General features: G+C 43.9%; 1 protein-coding gene across 1 annotated transcript in view; it reads left to right on the top strand.

Annotated features, from left to right (window-relative positions):
- AGBL1 (AGBL carboxypeptidase 1) overlaps positions 1–9,101 on the top strand; it is a 247,124-nt gene extending 238,023 nt beyond the window's left edge. Inside the window, exon 23 of the mRNA XM_053954983.1 lies at positions 6,857–9,101. Within this exon, the coding sequence (XP_053810958.1) occupies positions 6,857–7,163 (307 nt within the window). The 3' untranslated portion in view covers positions 7,164–9,101. The remainder of the gene's footprint in view (positions 1–6,856) is intronic.
- The last annotated feature ends 11,912 nt before the right edge of the window (positions 9,102–21,013 follow it).

The raw sequence follows: 21,013 nt of genomic DNA, 5'->3' as shown, positions 1-21,013 counted from the left end.
TCAGAGTTTTCCATGCTTAGGTTCTTTTATAATTAACTTCACACCATAGTAAATGGAAATTTTACTCAGTACCCTGATTTAGTTTTTCAGTGGTGATGGGGATATAGCTGTTCTGTTCATATCTGCCCTTGCAAGCAGCAGATTAATGGAATTATTAATGGTTTGTCCAAGCCAGGTATTGTACCATGTGAAAGAAAACATCATCACTAACCAAAATGAATATGCCAGTTCCCAAATCTTTCATAAAATACCCACAGGATGGTGCTTTCCTGCGCTGAAATGCGAATGTATTTAAAGAAAAAAAAATATACAAGACCTAAGAACAGTGTAAGGGTGAGAGAAGAAAAACTCATTATGTTTGGGGTCTGCAGCAACTGCCAGAGCTTAATTTTGTGGCTGACTTGTATCTGTTCAAGTCACTGGGTTTTATTAATGCTTCAAGCCTACAGCTATAAGAATGCTAAAGATGCAGTGTTTGCCCTACTCTGATATATAGATTGGTCTTCCATTAGGAGGAAATTAATGATTGTTCATAAGACTGAATCCACAGCCTCTGGCTCCTCAACAGCTTTTCCATCCTGCAAGTCTGAAGACCAGCTTGTGTGAATTTTACTGGTTAGCAAGCCTGGATCTGAACTGAGATACCTGGAATCCAGGAATATCATGCAATGTCAGCTACCCTTCAAATGGGAGAAAAATGCCTTCTTGTCCTCTCTGCAAACTTGTCTTTCACAGAAAGATCAAAGCTGTCCCAATGGCACGGTGCAATTCAATTAAATGCAGTTCTCCGCGTTCATTGAAGGCTTTTCCATTTCCTAACCACGTATGATGAGAGGTGTGTGCCCAGCACCTCCCCTGCCCCTACAGCACCATCAGCCACCTTCTCACCACTGTTGGAGGCAGCCATTCCTGGGGACATGAACAATTTATGGTAGATGCAAGTAAATTGCTGACCCAGGGCTAAATTGTTGCAAGCCTGAATGAACATTAGGGGACAGTATTGGCCAGGAGTCAGCCTGTTTCTTTCTCTTCATGCTCTCCTTTTATTTACAAGCTTCTTCCCTTCTAAATAAAACCCATTTGCCCTTTACTTATCTAACTGGTGCACCAGACACCCATTTCTAATCTGGCCAAATCAATTATAAATATTGCAGTCTACAATTAGCCTGGGAACTTCTGAAAAGCTAATTAGTTCAAGCCTTAGCGATGAATTGCACCTTTCTCTTGGCTATTTGCAGCAGAAAGAAAAAAGGGGAAAAACCCCAACCTACAAGACCAAATATGTCTCAGCCACAGCAAACAGAATTCAAGGCTACGTTTAATTATGTTCATATTGCTGGTGAAAGGATGGGCCGTGGTGGGCTGAGAGCCAGGGCACCTGGCACTGCCTTGGGCTGAGCACACATTTTCTCAGGAGAGGTTTATGATGCAAAAGTCCTTGTCAAAGAGTCTTTGGGAAGGGAAGTCCCTTGGGAGTCTACAAAGTTAACATAATTAGTGTTTGCTCTGTAGCAACAACCAAGGGGAAAGCAATAGCTCCTAAAGCTGGAGTCATCTTGCATCAGAACAGAGCTGGTCCCCTCCCTTGGTGAAGTCAGGGACTAAAGAGATCTTTGTCTGGCATTCCTCAGGCAGGAGGGTGTCAGGCTGCTGTCTAGGGAGCTGCTGAAAGGCAGAGGAGAAATTAGAAAGTCATTACAAGGTGTGCAAGGCATCTTGTAGCAACTGAATCCAGACACAAAGGGCAAATTAAAACCCTTCTTTGCTGGCATCTTGTTGCTGTAGTGTATTTCTTACAGGTGTAATTACCTGCAAGCATCATAGTTGTTTCATTTATGTCCTAAAATACTACTTTATTGAAGCAATTAAAGGCAGAATTGTACTCTGGGATTACTGCAAATGTGTCTGCTTAAGGTTCATTTTAGATTCATTATAAGCCTTCAGAAGCAGTGTTCCTGCTTTTAATAAAACATATGGTTTCCTCAAAAGCAAAACTGTGCAAGACCACACATCCCTTTTAGATTTGGTGGTGTAGATGGAATTTTAATGTCAGAAAGCCAAAAGGGCAAGGCAATTCCAATTCACCACGGAGAGGGCAGCATGTCTTTAAAGCTTCAGGACACTTTATTTACCAGCACTGGTAACTCTTCATACAATAGGTAAAACTTTGGGAAAGAATGGGTGATTCCCCTTCTGCACAGGTGATAATTGTGGTCAGGGAACTTTCTGGGGTCTCCACTCCCTGCCTGAGTGGGGAAAAACCACACCCTTCAAGTGAATGCTGTAACTGTGGAGAACTTGGCCTATTAAATCACATAAAAGTCTTTTTTTCTGCTTTCTATTCACACACAAGAATGTCTCATCTCTTGAAAAAATTCAGTAAAGCTATTTCCTGCCTTATTTAGTGTATGAACTATATCAGAGATGTACTTGGCTCATTACACACAGCCACACCCCTGCTTTGGGCAGCTTCCAAAGAACTGGGACATGCCATGATGGAGAGAAGGTTTAACACAAGGAGAAAATAGGGTTACAGGCAGGGTGATTATGCTGGGACATTATTTTTCACTGCAGAGAGAGGCTGAGGACATGTTTGCTTGTTTGTTGATACATCCTTCAGAGAGAATCATTGGTATGTCCATGACCAGCAGTGGTCTCCAGCCTCAGCTTTTTCCTCCTTTTCATGTGATGCATTTAAACACTCCCACTTCAGCTTCTCTCTGACAAGGCTGCAACAAAATTCAACAGTGAGAGGAGCAATATGAAAGAAAAGTAAATGCTCCACTTCCTTCTGTAATGCAACTGTGAGGGCTGTCAAGTGAAGGTCAAGCAGAAACCCTGAGCAGCAGTCACAGATTCCCTAAGAGGGACAGTTGTCAGTGCCCGTTCTTTCCAGCAGAAAAAATGAAATGTTCTATTTTCAGCCAGCCAGCAGAATACACAGAGAATGAGTGACCTGCCACACAGGCAAAATGTGAGTGAAAAATCTCTGGAAATTACTCAGGGGTTCTCTAGTTTTCTCCATTCCCTGGAAGTGCATGTACAAGTAGATGAAAATTAAGTATGGAGGAGAGATGCCACTCATCCCCATGTGCAGTGTGTAGCTATAGTTTATCACCACAGCTACAGAGTGTGTGTTCTGAGGTGTGGCTCAGCAGGACAGCTGACAAGAGAGCTTTCTCTCCAGCTGTGACCTAGCAGGCTGACTCAGAATGAGGGCTTGACAGTAGGCACCTGAAAGAAGTGTTTTCCAGTCATACCACAAAGTTCCAGTTACACTGACATGTAAGGAGGCACTGGGCTCCCTTCTCCTTCTCCCATTAAACCAGCAAAAACCCCAGAATTATTTTACAGGGAACCAAATCTTGCTTGCTTTCCAAAACTGAGCAAACAAAACAACACACCCACATAGGAAAGGAGAACTAATTAAGATTAAGTCATATCTGTGTAAATATGCAAATTAAAAATCAAAACAAAGAAATTCTATTTATCACATCATGAAGTTGCAAATTGCTGCTGTGGTTCCCATCAGCTGGAATAGATGGGGGCTAGGAGGCTGTAGGTTTTGAAGATCAACCAAATGTGTACATGTTTTATTGTGAAAGTTGGAGGACTGCTGGCTGTAGAATATATTACCAGCCTTCCCCCCTCTCTTCTGCACTGTGTTCATGTTCAGTGGTATTCATAGTCTATATTTGTCTTGGATTTCTATAATGTATTGTCATTGGTTTTCCTCTTTGTTTACCTTCTGTAAGACAACATCATCATTCTTTGATAAATATGTTTCATGTCTCCTGGGTAGGTTTTTTGTTGTTGCTTTGCTTTTGGTTTTTGTTTCATTTTTTGTCGCATGTATTCTTTTCCAGCTTTTAAAGATCAGATTAAAACTAAACACACAAGCCCCCAAAACTCTGTTGGGAAAGAATACAATAGTCAACAGATATTGGCAATCCTGTTCCTTACCCTGTTTCACCATTTGCATGGAAGGAGATGGTCTCTGTGATGTGGGGAAGCACATGCAAGGACTGGCGCTCAGTTGGTGGAACTGGCTGGCTCCTCCACGTGCCACATGCTGCCACCTCTCCTCTTTCAGAAGAACCTGCTGCTTGGAACCAGCCCATTTGTGTTGCTTCGTAATGCATTTTAAATCTTCCTGCATCAGAAAGTGAATTATTGGGATGTGAAGTTCCATGTAGTGCCGAGATGTAACTGTTTGTAGAATATGTTAGTGTGATAAAGATCCTCTCAACTTTGAAGTCAGCAGTGTGACAGTCAGCAGCCCTGGCTGGCAGCAGGAGGAGGTTGGTGCCATCCCTTTGCCGTTTGGTAGCTCTGCTCCAGGGCTGTCACTGCAGGCTGGAGAAGCCACTGCTAAGATCAGCGCTAACTGCCTTGCTCATCACTGCCACAGCAAAGGAGCAAAGGGCAGAGCTAATGACGAAGAAAATCTTTCCTGACCTCCAATCAAGGTCTAAGCACATCCTCACTCATGGGGAACCTCTTTCTGCAGCACAACTGCCCCCTAAATTGAGTTCTCATAGTCTTGGTGTTTTGTGTGCTGTGCAGGCAGGCAACAAGGGGGACCTCTGGAAGCCCATTACAAATGTTTTATGAATAAATGCTTGCTTCCTAAAGAATATCCCTTCAGTCTTCAATGCAAAGAAATGGCAGTTTTCTATTTTTTGTCTTTCATTCTCTGTTGTCTTCCAGATTTCCCTTCATTAGCAAAATGTTTTTGTGGTAGGAGGCATTTTCCCTTTTTTTGTCAGAAATACAGTCCTAAAATCACTTAAATTATTGAAAAATTCAGAAGATCCTGTTATTTGGCTTCCCAGATTTAACCTTTTTTCCCCCCAATTATCATGTTAATGCAAATGCTTGACCTTCAGTTCCTAGGCTGCAAGCGGTTCCATCTGTAAAATATCAGTGAGTTGGGCAACAGCTATGTTCTGTCCCAATGGCATTAGCAGCTCCTTAAAAATGTACAAGTGCAATATTGAAAGTAGGTATGCTTTGGTTCTTTTTGACTGCAAATCTGCAAGAGCAGGGCTTATAAATGAAAATTCTGGTTCCCCTGGGTTTAGTCAGCTTTGAACATTATCATAGGTACTCAGTATCATGGTAATTCATGCCATGCCTGCATATGAAAAATAAAAGAAAAATCAAACCCACTGGTCAGACTCAGCTGAGACCATTGCTGTTGCTGTTTGTGCTGGAAGGATTGTCCTGGTTTGTTTGTTTTGTTTCATGTCACATCCTCATTTTCAGTACGAGTTCCTCCTGACCCAGATTTCTGAGCAGACTGAAGTAGAGCCAGAAACTGTAAAAGTGCATAATTATTCTTTTATTTATTTTTAAGCTGTACAGCTCTATTAAGCTTTCAGAAAATCCTTTATACCCTGCCTTTGAAGTAAACTAAGCCAGAGATCAGCCTGAGAAGGAGATGTGAGTTGACACTGCTTGTTTCTGCTGCAGAATAGTCTGTATGCAGTTAAGATCTGGAGTCTCAGACCTAGGAAAATCTTACACCTTTCTTGGAGTGCAGAAGAGGGGATACATCCAAAAGCAATACTTTACACCTTTGGTATGTTCTGAAACCTCACTTGCTGGCACTGCTGTGTAACAGCTGAAAGCTGGGAGATTATTCTGGTTACTGACATGTAAGTAAGCAGACCACACATTAAAGCTGTGTATGCTCCATCTGCCAAGCCATTCATCCTTCCCAGCTTGGGACAATTTAAAAAAACTCTGGCCCAGAGGTGGAATATTATTATTCCTTTCCCTGTCCCCCAAAGCAATACATTCTCCTGCTCTGAGTCTGATCGAAAACATTGACCTGGAGGTGAAAAATGCAGTATCTCTTCCCCTGATTTATCCAGACTGTGACCCAGGCAGCACTGAAATCACAGGCTTCTTTCTGGTCTCAAAAAATTACCCCGTTGCCCTCATGGGCTGAGAGCCAGATGGGATGCAGGCAGCTTGGGAGGAGAAGGACCCCCAGAGCCATCTACTCTAGTGGTCACTTTTCTGCCATAAATATTGCATCAGGCAAACCTCATGCATTGAAAGTGGGTATGTAAGGAGAGCTCCTGTGGCCATTCCTTTGAGTAAATGGCAGGAGGCCAAGGTGGGGTAACCTGCCTTTCTGAGAGCCAGATGATGTGGCTGTGACATCCACTTAGAGTCTTTCCTCAGCCATTCAGGCTTGACTCTGAGTTTGGCCCTTCCGCAGGAAGTCACACTACCAAAGCCTTTCCATGTTCTTCACAAAACACAGCCACTCCTGCTGCTTCTGTCCTCCCTGCAGCCAGGGTGCTTGAAGATCCAAGAGGCTCCATTTTTTGTTTGTGCTGCTTCTTGTTAGCAGTGCTCTGAGCTTGCACAGAACAGGAGGAAAAGATGCCAAAGCACTTCAACCACCTGGATTAATTAGGTCTTACACTAAATGTGGAACTACAGCAAGGGGGATGATGATTAAACCAGCAACCTTCTGGAAACTGAATGCCTTCTTCTCTGCTATATTTCAGCTTCTGCAACCTTTGTTAGTGCCTCAAGGCAAGAATGGCATTGTCTGTATGTAAAGCACCCTGCTTCTGTATTAGCAATAGCAGTAATAGTGATGGGAATAATAATAATGCTTTACTCCTGAGAGGTCAGTGAATATCACTCTTCATTTTATCACTCTCATTGCGGAGACAGACATAAAGACATACCAGAGCTTGCTTAGTACCACCTCATCCCTTATTAACAGAGCCAAGGTTGAACCCAGAAAAAGCATTTCCCTGTTGCTTGCTCTTCCCCCTGCAAACACCTCCTCCTTTGGTGACGTCCAGTCTCTCTTGTGGTTTTTCTGCAGAAGGTGCAGTACCAGCAGCCTGGAGTCTGATGATGAACCTCCTTGTGTGGAAGAGATTGATTATGACACTGCCAGTAGCTGTGATGGTGAAGAGGAATTCTTGGAGCTAGACCAAGAGATCCAGGAGTGCCTCTCGTGTGTGGAAGACGAGACAGAAGATGAAGGAGTGACCACAGGACAGACATGCAGCTCCAGGGCTCTGAGGGGGCTCTACATTTCCAGCCAGCCAGCACCCAACAGCACAGCTCTTCCTCTGGGCTCAACAGCGCTTGGGCTGTACAGCGGGTTTGAGAGCAGTCCTGTGTGAGCAAGGCTGCGTCTTGCAGAGCAGCAACAAAATGGGTCACTGCTCATGTTTGCCTATTTGCCAGCTTCAGCACCCTTCCCAGTGTTGCTCCTGGTTCTGAATGGAGAGTTGACTGTATGTTTGTGTAATTTGTATACAGACATCTGCTGAGAATGACTCCTTACACTTTGTACCCAAGGCAGAGCGAGGGGCCACTAGCCCAGGTGGTACTATGTGAGGTCATCCATTCCTGAACATAATCCCCAGTTTCATGGCTGCCTCTAGTATATGGCTTCATACAGGTTGACCTAAGGAACAGTATTTTGAGACCAAGGAATCAGAGATGATTCTCTTTTTCTGACTTTAGGCAGCCTTTGCCTGGAGAAGTGACAATTATTGATGCCTTTCACCAGAGCTCTCTGTTGCCATTCTCTCTTGAGCTGTAGAGCATGTCTCTGATTTCTGTCTGATCAGCATTTTTACAGTGCCTTCAACAGGTTGGGTCAGGCTGTGCATATTTCTGATATGGTTGTATCTCAGCAACAGCATGGGAAATCCAATGTGCCACAGTAAGGAAAGCAGCAGTGACAAGTCATAGTGATCCTCTGGAAACCTGAGCTAAATTCACCAATAGATTAGTGATAGTGGCAAAACCCAGGAGTGAATTTTGCCCAAGCATCAATAAGAACAGTGTCTTTAACCCCCAAATGGAGAAAAATTAGATTTCTCCCAAAATTACCTCCCAGTTCCTGAGAATCCAGCACAGACAGAGAATCCACACACGTGTTCTGTGTCTCTAAAGCATGAAGCCATGGCACTTCATCTTACACTTCACATTGCCTGATGTTGCCATGTCGCTTAGACTCTGCTGCTGCAAATGGGGAATTGCCCTGAATCCAAATTGAGCTAATTTTAAGATGCAAGAGGCTCCCAACTCTGTCACTGCTTTGTGAGGTTCAAGGACAAGGATGAATGTGCAATGTAGCATTACAGACTGCAAGGACTCCAGTGATTACCAGTGATGATTATTATTAATATTGGTGCATTATTAAAGGCACCGTGTCATCTTCCTGGTTTTATGCTGGTTTTGAAGAGAATTCCTAGTGCAGAACATGAAACGCTCTGATGTTTTCTGAGCACCTTTCCTCAGACTACCTAGACAATATTTTCCAGCAGGAGGTTGCTCTTTAGATAAAAAGCTTCTTCCTGTCCTGCTTGGTTTTCAGTATCCACAGACCTTAAAGTCTTCCCTAGCACATTAAGAGTTCCCTCTGTGTCTATCTCTTTAGGATGCTGCTCAAAGACAGGCAGCTTGGGTCCTTAGAAGCTGAGCTTCTTAGCCCAGACTAATTCATTAGGTGTGGTGTGTGCCTCTGTACAGATGTCCTGTTCTGCTTGGTTTAGCATGCAGCTTGTTGCACACAATACTGAATTTTAATAAAAGGGTGGCTCACACAAAGGGACACAAAAGAGGTGAAACAGGTGTTCCTATTATAACAGTTTGTATAATACTGCTTCAAAGCTTATTAACAAAGAAACAATGTATGTGCATAATGAACTTAAAAATCCAATGTTTGTAGGCACGACAAAAACTTGACACTGTGCTAAGGTACTGACGTGGCAGCATACAAAAGGCATGCTCTGGGGTGTTCAGCATACAGCACATCCCCAGAACATTGGGTAAAAAGCACTGTTGTACATATCTGTGTCTGTAAATGTGCATGTTTGCACCCACTTTGCTTTCTGTACCAACTGTGCCACAAACAATAGCTGAAGGGCACTTACCAAGGCTTACCAGTGATAAACCCTATTGCAACGAAAAAAAAAAAATCTTCTTAAATCAGCATTTTCCTTAATGAGATGAAAATATTTGGGCTATAATATTTGGCTTTCTCGCTGTTTCATTCTGAGTTTTTTAAGATATGGGGAACTCAGTTCAGTGGGAAAATTCTGCGCTGACTAAACTGTGCAAGAGTTTTCATTATATAATAAAAAAATGTATCTTCCATGTGTGTTTGGAGCCAAATGTGTATGAGCAATACCACCATTTCAGAGATCCCTTTGCTAGGAGCTGCAGGAGGTGGGGAGATGGCAGAGGTCCTCAGGGTGTTTTCAGTGTCTGGGATCCAAATGCAGCAGCTGAGCTGGGAGCAGTGTCCCTGGACATCAACCACACCTGCAAAAATGCTGCTGCGTGGTATGAAAAACCCGGTCAGTCTTTTCTCCCTGGCAGCATGCCATGCCTGTGCCCAAAGCTTGTCAGCAAGTGGTGAGAGTGCTGCAGAAGGCAGTAGGCAGGAGAAGCCCCCAGCCCAAGGGTGGGGAAGTGCAGCAGGACAGGTGGGTGACCAACCACTTGGGAATGGCAGCTGGATAACTTCAGGAGAAGCAGTTTTGTGGGCTGCCTCCTTTTTCTCCAGGAACTTCTCCAGAGGGAGCAGATGCTCCTCTTCTTTTGACAGACCTCTAGAGGTCAGGAGAATGCCTCCGTGTGCACTGCGCGCTCCACGCTATTAAAATTCTCCCTGAGTCATGGTAATTAAGCAGAGCTAGGCTCTGCACAGAGGAACGGAAGTGCATTGACTTTAATAAAACAAAGTGTAAAACAACTTTAGATTAACTCCGGCCTTGTTTATTCTTGCACACTTGTAATTCTGGTTTGGTATCCCCCAGTGAATGAAGCCGTTGTCCCCTGCGCCGGGGCCCGTCACCTCACTTCAGCCTGCGAAGTGCTGAGCACTGAGAGCAGCGCCTTTTCTTGCTGTCGCTAGATAATCCCAAAGAATTTGGAAACAGACGATGGAGAAAGGGAGGGAGAGAGGGAGGAGAGGGCAGTCGCCCCGCTCCCCACCGTTTTGTCCTTCCTCAAGAGTCAGCAAGGCTGTCAGGTTGAGACTCACGCCAAATATTCCCATAATGGCCAGAAGAGACGGTTTTAGAGGCACTGGCCTGGTCCCCGCTGCTGCAGCAGTTCTGGGCTCCTGCCAGGCACATTAACTTTCTTTACTGATGCCTTTTGTCTCACACTGACTCTCTTAGAGGCTGTGAATGCCTGCGCTCTGCTTCCTCCCCCCACCAGTTAACATGAAGTGGGTGGAAGATGCTGTGCTGAGCCCTGCACTACACTGCACCCTCTGTCTCAGCCCCTGACCAGCTCTTGGGTCTCCCGGCCACAATAGCCCGTTCCTGCCAGAGATGATCCCAAGGATGCCTTGCCAGTGAAATACGTGTGTGTGTGTGTGTGTGTGTGTGTGTGTAAACCTCTGGGATAAAAAAATAAATAATTAAACAATAAAAAGAAAAAAGAATCAAGTCAGCAAACTGAAGGAAGAACAAAATCTAATTAGTTTTATCTGCTGTTTGTTATGAGGCTGTCAGAGTGCTCTATCCCCTAGTTTTACAGCACTCTGGAAAATAACAGTGATAATAATAATAAACAACCATGCACTGAGTTGTTTTTGAAGCAGGCAGGAAGCAGATTAAGGAGGGGGAAAGACAGCAGCCCTGCTCCTCCACTGCTGCTCTACTGCTGCCAAACAGCAGAGATGTGGGTGATAGAGCTATCTCCTGTCTTATCAGTCCTTGGACAAGATCCACTGCCCCTATCCATCCCTTAGAGATGCAAAGCCTGAGTCAGAGACTGTTTGGCAGCAATTTGGGACACTCATATTGTATTTCTTTCTTTGCCACAGATCTCTTATGTGCTCTTGACCAATTTGTTTGTTCTCCGAGTTCCTGCTCCACTGTGAGATAAAAACGGCAGATATAGTAGTGAAAGTGGGTGTGTGTTTTTGGAAGAAGGAGGGGGGAATAGGGATATAAAACTGCCCAGGTGTTTGCTCTATACTGATTTCAGTTGATGACAGGGGAGCTGGAGTTACTCTGTGCAGGAGGTGGTGGTATTTACCATCGCTGGCTTCCACTTCAATGATGAGCAGTGATGATTTGTTAGGACATTTCTCTTTAAGCTGTGCTGAATAATTTTAAAAGCCTCTTCTGTCAGCTTGTTGTCAGCCCATCCTGTCCCACGGCTGGTCCTTACAGTGTGGAAATTTTCACTCCTGTTTTAGTGAGAGCAGGATTTGACCCTCTGTGTGAAAACACTTGTATGGTTTTCCAGGGAGAGGGCTGGACACAAGTTGAAGATAATATGCAAAATCTTGGAGAACTAAAAACCCTGTCCATGTAATTTCATTGGGAAAAGATGAAGGACAAGGTTAAAGAAATAAGGTATAAATCAGAAAGGAAGGAGAGGACTCAGTGCAAGGAGAGAAATGAACAGGAGGAAATAGGAGTAGGGGGCATTTGGGGGAGACACAGGCAGAGAAATGGGAGAATTGTTCCTATTTGTGCATCCTCTTCCGTCCCCAGAGAATGTGTCAGTATTAGTGCTACCAAGAAACAGCCCTCTTTACTGTAGAATAAATCTGCCACTGTATTCCCCACTCCATAAACGGCAGCCAAGTCCGTATCCTCAGCGCGGCATTGTGCTCTGGGGTCTGTGAGTGCTTTTCATGAGGGTTGAGCCTCTATCATCCCTGGCCTTGGGCTTTCTCTCCAGGGACTCACATCCTCAGACAGGTCCTGGAAGATCCGTGGCATATTATTGTTGATGGAGCAGTTTGTGGCCTACTTTCTTCATCTTTTCTTTTTCCTGCTTCTTTTATTTCACTTTTAAAAAGTGAGAGAACAGGAGGGAGTGAGAGAGAAAGGAGAAGGCAGAAAGAAATGCCCTGCTATGAGTCTAGCACCATCTCCAGAAAGATGGCAAGGCAGCTATTTTAGCATCAGGGGCTTTTTTAGCCTTTAATTAAGCTGCTTGTAGCTCATGCATGGACCAGTGAGAGGGAAGACAAATCTACCACTAAAAACAATCATCAGTTGGATGCTCTGGCAATAACTCCAGTGTCAGTAAACTGCTGTAGCCTTTGGCTAACTGAGCTCTGGGCACTGAGGGGCTGGCTACTCACCAGCTGATGTAATTGCAATCACAACCCTGTTTTCTGCCCCCTTGCTCCTTAAGGCCTGACTGATGGCTCTCCCTGAATGGTTTCCAGTGCATGCTCTGGCAGCTCCTGCCTTTGCCTCGGCATCTCCATAAAAAGCCATTTAGTTTTCCTGTGTTTGTTTCCCTGTCTGTGAAGTGGGGTTATTAATATTTATTTTCGGTGAAAGGGGTCACAAAGAGGTTTAAATCTCCAGTGTTTACAACACAATTTGATATCCTTAGAGAAGGCAAACAGGAAGGATTAATTGCTGCTTCCTTCGTATATCTGCCATCACTGAAATAAAAATCCTGCCCATTACTGGGATCACTGCTAGCTCCTTTCCAGGGGCTGCTAGGTTTCCTTTGGTCTCTGTGGAAGGTGGCACAGGTGGGCCAGACAAATCCTTGACAGTGTCGACAAAAACTTGGGATTTTTTTACAGCGCAGCAGTCTTCCAAGAACCAGGCAGCATGCTGGTTAGTGAGTTAGGAAAATGGGAAATTTAATAGAGGTGAAAATGAGGCACTTGGGAGAAGAATGGAGCAATCTGGTAAACATCTGAAATGTCTCTGCCCAAGGGCTAGGAGTGTAAGGGCTAAACAGGAAGAATATAAAGCCTTAGTACATATACCAAGCTATGAGTTAATCAGCTTCCCAGACACATGGAAAAGAGAAAGTAGGAACAGCAGAAGGATTAATTGGCTGTGAAACATCAGGGAATTGGTAGGTTGAGTCAAGGAAAAAGGAATACCGGCCAGCAAGCACTGACTTAGAGATTGGAGCAGAGGTGCAATGATGAGATCTCCTAAGGCAGGGAGAAGAATAGAACAAAAGAAAAACACTAAAAGTGGGTGAGGACCTCATTAATGCCTTAAAATGAGAAATTAATTGTTTCTTGAAAGCTCAAGCAGCAGCAGACTAGGAATGAGAAGAAAATTATACCAAAGCACGTGTGGATGAAATCAAAAGGGTCCTGGCAAAGAATGAACAAGAGGTGGCTGCAAGGGAAGAAAAAGAAATCCTATAAATATGCTATAAAAATGCTAGAAAGAATAAAACCGTAAAACTATGTACCACAGAAGGAGAGCACAGAAGGAGAGCAAAGGGTTGGAGTCATCATTGCCTATTTGACTCCCCTTATCACCAAAGCAGTCAGTGCTAGATAAATATAACAGAAGTCACACTGATGTTATATGTTATAGGGGTATGGGAATGGGCCAGAGCCAAGGGATGTGACTTAAACAACCCTTACACTGAGTGAATTCAAACTGCTTGGCCTGAGGGAATTCCCCTGCAGGTTGTCCAGTGAAAACAGTCTGTGAACAGTTAGGAATGGACTTCAAGGACTTCTATATCAAGAGCGCTCTTTAGAGTTGAAAAGGGCAAATAGGGTATTTTTGTAGATAGAAAAAAAAAAAAAAAAAAAAAAAAAAAAAAAAAAAAAAAAAAAAAGAGCCAGGAAATTTAAATCAGCCAGCTAAGCTGAATCACTACAGAGAAACCTCAACAAATTATGAAACAAACAATTCATTAGGTGCTATAGGATAAGAAGGTGGTAAAAGAGAATCAACATGGATTTGTCAAGCTGATCTAATTCCTTTCTTTTATTGGCTAATTGGCTTAGAGGATAACATATGTCTTTGCTTTAGGAAAGCTTTGAATACTTTCTTTTCATAAAGAATTAAAGTAATATGGTTTATATGAAGTATTTGTAAGGAGGGTGCACATTAGTTGAGGAATTACTTATGAGAGATAGGTTTCATCTCCAAGAATGTTAGCTTTCTAGAAGTAAGGTATCTGGAGAAGAGATGACTGAGAGAGGACCTTGTCAATGTCTATCAGTGTGTGAAGGGAGGGTGTCACAGAGATGGAGCCAGGCTCTTCTTCCTGGTGCCAAGAAATAGCCTGAAAGGCAATGGGCAGAAACTGCAACACAGGAAGTTCCACCTGAACGAGAGGAAGAACTTATTTCCTGTGAGGGTGCCTGAGGAATGGAACAGTTTGTCCAGAGAGGCTGTGAATTCTCCTTCCCTGGAGATATTCAAAAGCCATCTGTGCACAATCCTGAGTGACGTGCTTTGGAGAACCCTGCTTGAGCAGGGAGGTTGGACCAGATGATCTTCAGTGGTCCCTTCCAAACTTACCCATCCTGTGATTCTGTGATTTAGTCTAAATTATTCTGTACAGGGTAAATGTAGAGAAACAGGCATCCCCCCAGGATCTACATCCTAAGATATTGGGAAAGGATCATTTGTTGAGGTATTTCCTTGCCTTGTTAACTTCTGAGTGAAGTTAAACTACCAGTTCAGACAGGAGTCCTAGCTTTAAACCCATCCCAAGAAGAAAATCCCACAGTCATGCTTGCAGGGCATTATTTTACTTAAATAACTGAGAAAATGCAATGGAAAATCCATTTGCTTTTTTCAGAAAATCCTATATCTTTTTGTTGAAGTTCAGCTTCATGTTCATACACCTTTACTTATGTGAACACATCTGCCAACATCACCTTCAGCCTTTCCAGCACAGGGCTCTGCTTCAGAGCTGCCCTGACCCATCCCTGTAACCCCATCCTTTGCTCTGACAGTCTCACTCCCCCAGAGCTGAATGCAGAGAATTCTGATGATCTGGGGGGCTGCATTCCAGAGGGAACTGGGATCAGACCAGGCATTCTCACTGGTGGCTGACATCCAGGTAGATGCCAAGAGCCCTGGAGCAAGGAGCTCACACTGAAGCCACTGTGCCAGATGGCCTGAGTGCTCTCAGTTGTAAGAGCTGCTTTGTACTTTTTAGCTTTACTGATGCAGAGAGAACATTTTGAACTGTCTAAGCCTTCTAACCTTGTATCATTGGCACACGAACAGCAGCAGCACACTGTTGAACATAATAACAAGAGGGAAAGAGCTGTGGAATTAAATAAGAATTTAAATCTTAGGGTTTGCAGCTCAGAGCTAGAAGCTTTAGCTGTGTTATTTCCAGGAATTGCTTGAGTCATGTTTGAGAATAATGGATAAGATTAATTCCTTCGTGACTGTGGCTGAATAAATTATTTGCCAATAATGATTTGACTTCTTCTAGCTGCTTTTTCTAATGTGTATGATGCAAAAAAATATTTGCTGTATCCTGGATGTGTGTGCTGGGTATGGTGCACTGGTCCTTGGTATCTGGCAGTGAATTTATTCCCCAAAGACAATTTTCAATGGGATTTACCCCAGAGCAACCAAATGCAGGATTTGATCCTGCATTCCTGTCATATTCAGAATGATTCATTTTTCACCTCATCAAGTAGGAAGATAGAAGAGAGAGGGAAAGTTATTTCACTCTGCACAACAACCCCTTTTCTTAAAAGCTTGATCTGCCACAGAGCCATGAGCAGGGCCCATGGAGGGACACGATAAATGTTGCTTGGCAACTCCACGCCACTGGTGGGAAGAGCTCTGCAGGCTGAGCATCACAGAGGGATCGAGGGAGAGTGAGACAGAGGCACACCAGGATGCTTGTTTGTGTCTGGCCCTGTTAGAAATGACACCACTCATGCCCTAGTAATTGCTGTAGACAATAGACAACAAAGTCTATTCTGTTGGGTGGGAGAGTAATTGCAGGTCATAAGTGCTGAAGTGTCACCTTCCCACTCCCCAGGCACAAAGGGACTTTGGATCTATTTATATCCTGAAGATCATTGAAATCTTCCCAGTTCAGCTAGCTGTGAGCAAAAACCTTAAAATGGCTCAGAGGTGCTGCTGCTTGGTTAAACACCAACAGGGAACCAAAAAAAAAGCCTATTGTCCTTTGCAGCATCACACAGCTACTTTGCCACTTGTCACAAGTGTCAGGGGGTAGTGGTGGTGCAGCCCTGACAGTCTGAGGGTGCCAGAGAACCAAATTTGCAATGAGGCTGGTTGTTAAAACTGGGCAGTAGAGTTTTCAGGCACAGTTTTTCCTTCATCAAGTTTTGTCACTATTGAAGGATCGTAAATTAAATGGAACTAGATTGGTCTTGCAAAGCAAACCCCCTGTGGCTCATATGTTAGCACACTCTGCCAAAATCTGAGTTGCTTTCAGCTGCAACTCCAGAAACACCTCCCTTTGTGTACCTACACAGGGAGCAGTGTTTGGTTTATCAGGCTTAATGCTGGCATGAGGATCAAAAGATCCTCGGCAGACTTCATAGGGAGTTTACTAGAAATGGGATTTTGGGTGCAAAAGAATATTCTGTTTGAAGCTTGAAGTTCTGCTTCCTACAGTATGATTCTGGGGAGAATAAAGTGCTCACTTTACTCTGATTTTGTGCAGTATTAGACTTTTCAGCAAGCTCTAAAATTTTGGACTGAGAAGGAATATTTGCAGAGAGCTGGCTTTTCCTAACAGCCTGCAATTGCAACAATCCAAGAGTTTTGTTTATGAAAAGTGCCCAGACTGTAGAAATACTGCAACTGTTATCAAAAATCACTACATGCCTTTGAAGGTTTTGAACAACCTGTGTAGACAACACATGTGAAATATTCTCTGTTGTTCAGTGTCAGAGGGTTTTTTTTTGAGTAGCATACTGTCTTGGCTGTTTCTAAGGAAAAGAAGCTAACAATTTGTAATGTGTATCAAAAACTGGATTTTTTTTCTTTTTCAAACTGTCTACTGCACCTTACCATCTGCTGGAATAGGTGGAATAGCCCTTCATTTTTGGAAGGGCTGTTTATTTTTTTTGTCCAAGTTGCAGCTTCTCTACCCAAATATGATGTCTCCTCATTGCCTTGCTACCTGGGCACAAGTTTTAGTAGGTTGAGCAGCTTAATCCAGGTGTCACTCCTTCTGGCCTTCATTTTTTCATGCTGTTATGGAAATGTCACTGAATCACAGGCTATTGCTACATGTGGCTACATATGGCACTGCCTTAAAAGCCCATGAAAAAATTCAGCTTCTGTCTACAACTAAATACACCATCGTTTGTCTTCATTCTATGTAAGTAAGTGAGTGTTACATGAATTATTCATTCTCTCTGGTGTTTTTTTGGTTTGGTTTGGTTTGGTTTATTTAGTTTAACTGAGGCTTTGTCTTTGTAAACCTTTCTCATTTTTTTCACTGTCTTTTCTTTCAGACTAATGGAAACAATTTTATGTTGTTTTCTGAGGAGAGTTTCTTCACCCTATGGCACACTCAGCCTTGTTCTGGTTTTTTTTTCCTCGGGTTTTGTGCTGCTCTACTTCCTTTCCCATTTCCCATTTCCCCCCTTCCTTCACAAAGATGTACCAGGGAACAAGGACCCCAATACCTGCACCCCAGAAAAGCTCTGGTTTGGTCTCTTGTGCAGAACACTTGCCCCACTGATTGCCTTTGGTCCTGCCTGAGGAGAGCAGACAAGGATGTCTCCATTGCATGGAGGGCACGGATTACAGGAAAGCATCTTTCTTAGGCATTTGAGGTCACACCTACCCCCTCTCACACGTGTCTGTATCTCTACAGATCAGCCACTCCATGACCTCTATCCCTGACAGCTCCACTTGGATCTGCCCAGGCAGGTGCCACTGGCTGCCCCAGTGCTCTGGGGTGCTGTGGAAACCCGGGGCATGGGGAATATTTCTCTGTCTGCCCTGAGGGGTTCTGAGTCCCAGAGAAGCACTGACTTTGACCCTCATTCATGGAGAAAGCTTCCAAAGCCTCTAGATAAACTAGAGACCACAAAAGCGTGAAATAGATTACAGGGAGTAGCATAGTATGTCACTTGGATGAGAAATTTAGGGTTTAGGATTTTTAATATGTTGTATATGGGAACAAGATGGAGGGTATGGGGTGTTGTCTCGAGTTCCTTTTTCATCTTTCTTCTTTCTTCCTTCTTCCTTCTTCCTTCTTCTTCATGGGTTTGGGTGGTATCTTGTAATTGGGTGGGAAAATCCACATTGCAGGTCTTTAGGGGTCAGTTATTGGGTTAGAAGGGAAAATAATCTAGGTGTCACTTCTTAACTGGGCAACTTAGTTTTTGATTAGGCTTAAAAGGCCTTGTAACACGAGATTGTTAGCCATTTTGTGCTGTTTTCCTGCATGCAAGGTCTGGTGCAGACAACGTGCTGAAGTTTTGATAAGATAACAATAAAACAAGAAGCCAAAGACCAAAAAAGTCCTGTGCATCTCCTTTTCCTGACACAGAACTGCTCCAGGAGCGCTTCCCCCATCATGGGAGCCCCCAGGGAGTGGCCCAACTTGGGGCCAACAAAGCCATGGGGTGCCATCCTGCTGCCTCCTGCTGCTGGTTCAGCTGGCTCTCAGCTTCCAGTTCCCATCCTACATGCAGTATTCATAGAGACCAGCCAGGGGAAGCTGGGATTTAGATTGCAGTCATGTTTCTAATTCCTTTGGTTTCCTGTAGCTTCTCCCCTCGAGGCATTTCTCCTGAAGGCCCTGCTCACTCTTGTTTTCCTTTCACTGATGCTCAAAGGCAGTGCTGAAAGAAGGCAGCCGAGGAAGCCACAGCTTCTTCTTGCCAGTCTGCCTTTCCAACACCTGTGGGGGCAGGGGGCCAGGTCCTGCATGGCAGAGTTATTATACCTTAAAAAAAAAAGCCTTTGATTAAAATGTAAGGGTCCCATCTTTTTATTGTCATTAATGTGGGCTGCAGGCTATGGGCCTTTGAAGTGTTTCCTCTTGGCTCATCTCCATGTTTTCTTTTTTTCCCCTCATTTTTCTTTTTTTTTTTTTTCTCTCTTAATTTCAATTTTCTCAATTATCTGCCCTTTCCAGCTCAGGGTGAGATTTGTTAATTTTCACATGCTTGCAAAAACCTGGCTGGCACACTCCAGCTCCCTGCCAGCTTCTACATGGGCAGCCAGTCACAGGAGCAAGCAAACAGGCAGCACATCTCTCTCCTGGGCTGCCTTGACCCTGCTTGGCTGCTCCAGTGGGGAAGAGAAGGGAATTGCACACTTATCTTGCCAGAAGGGCTCATCCCCTTTGCATGAACACCACTTAGCAAGGCACAACTGAATGCTCTGCTGTGTTTAATTAAGGAGATCCAGAAGTGTTTTATTTGTGATCCCAGACCTTTATAGGCTGAAGGAATCCTTTCCATCCCTGAACCCCAAGGTCAGTGTTTTGTTTCTTAGCCTGAGTGGAATAAAAGGAAGAGAGGGTGAACCTTAATGTCCCCTCAGGTATTTCCACCTGTATTAACAAGAGCTGATTGCTAGTTTGGGCATGTCCAAAGAGGAGATAATAAACTTTCAAACTTATTCCTCTCTCCTCTGCTCAGTGTTGTGGTCTGGGCAGTGGAAATGACTGGAATGTTCACCTCTTGGTTGCTTAAAAATTCCCAAAAATTGAGAAAAGGTGTAAAATGGCCAAGTGGTGCTGCAAATCAGCTGGAGGAAAAGGCAGCTCCCCTGGATGAAAGCCCAGAGCCCATGGGATTGTAGTGAGCACTTTCCTGTAGACTGTCCTTCATAGGTGTCATGAAGAGGCCAAAATTTTGTTACATTCCTGCAACCATCTGCCTTAACCTTTGTTGTACTTAATCCCTAGTTTCTTCTTCCATAAAAGCCCAAGTGAATGCCTATAAGTAGCTTCTCTTTATCCCTCTCATGAAAGACTGCCTGCATGAGGTTTCTGTCTGTCTTTAAGGAGGAAGAAATTGCTCCAGATATGGACAATCTCTTAGCCAAGGTGCTTGCCCCAGTTACAGGTATAAATCTCACTTGAACTCCTCACTGCTGGGCCAGCAAAACTGCTCAGGGAGGGAAATCAAAGCAAAATAAAAATAAAATTGATGGTTAAAACTAAGGATTAATAGCTAGTTAACTAATGTTTTGGATTTCAGTGTTGTTTGGATATACTCTGCCCCTGAAATATCAGGGATATTTCCCCTGATCTGCAGTGACTTAGGATACTAAACCATGCAAACATTGCACCTCCCTGGAGTTTGGCTTCAGCATTGGGATGTAGAGAATCTGGAGTGTTCCAAGAACTTCTTCCTGCTTTATCCAAGCACCCTGTAGAATGCTGTCATTCTCTTCCTAGTTTCCCTTCCTGTTTTCCTCTCAAGCACAAGCATGATTTTCTTTTATAGGAATATGCTTTCTCCCAAGCATATTTTTTGGAGTTTTCCCTTTGTGTTCTTCAGGCTGGAAGTTCCTCTTTCTTTCTATTTTTTCCCCCCATAGAAAAGAATTACTAATTGGTGGAACTGATTCTAAAGTGATTGAAATGAATCCTCCAGCCTTACATCTTCTCATGCCTCAAGAAAGAACATATCAAAGAGCTCCAAAACTGTCAAATGATGCGTCTCTAACATGTGTGTCTTGGAACTGGAAGGTGAGATTCCATGTGGCAATGCTTTAGTTGCTGCCCTGTAGTCACTGCACAGAAGCTCATAGAGATCCATGTTAATGGGGATGTTGGATCCCAGCTGGATCTGGTTCCTGGGGCACAGATATCAGCACAGAAAAGCATGGGACAATGAGATGGTGGCAGCTTACCCAGTCCAGGAGGGGACTTGATGAATGTAAAGATCTCTGCTCTCTTGGGAAGAGCAATTCCAAATTCAACCATCTTCTTAAATAAGTCACTGAGCAAAGATCAGGACCTTCATCCTCAGGTCATGTCAAATGGGAGATAGGATGGGTAGAGCTGAAGCCTCTTCTGCTAACACCTAGTAACTTCTACAGCTGTGGTAAGTGGATTGCGTAGCCCTAGCTTCAAAGTGACACAGAGCAGACAAGACAAGAACTGTCTGTATCTGGCTGGATGCATTTGAATCCCATTCATCCTCCTGCTCAAACCCATGGGCCATCACGGGGCCGGGTGCTGCCCTTCCCAGCAGGCCTGCGGTGAGCAGTGCCAGCAATGACATGAAAAAATCTGACCAAGCTCAGCACAGCCAATTGGGACTCTTGGATTTTTCCTC

This window comes from Vidua chalybeata, chromosome 13, assembly GCF_026979565.1.
Source record: "Vidua chalybeata isolate OUT-0048 chromosome 13, bVidCha1 merged haplotype, whole genome shotgun sequence".
In the NCBI taxonomy this organism is placed as follows: Eukaryota; Metazoa; Chordata; class Aves; order Passeriformes; family Viduidae; genus Vidua; species Vidua chalybeata.
Note: the sequence above shows the minus strand (reverse complement) of the source record. Positions and strands in the feature narration are given on the sequence as shown.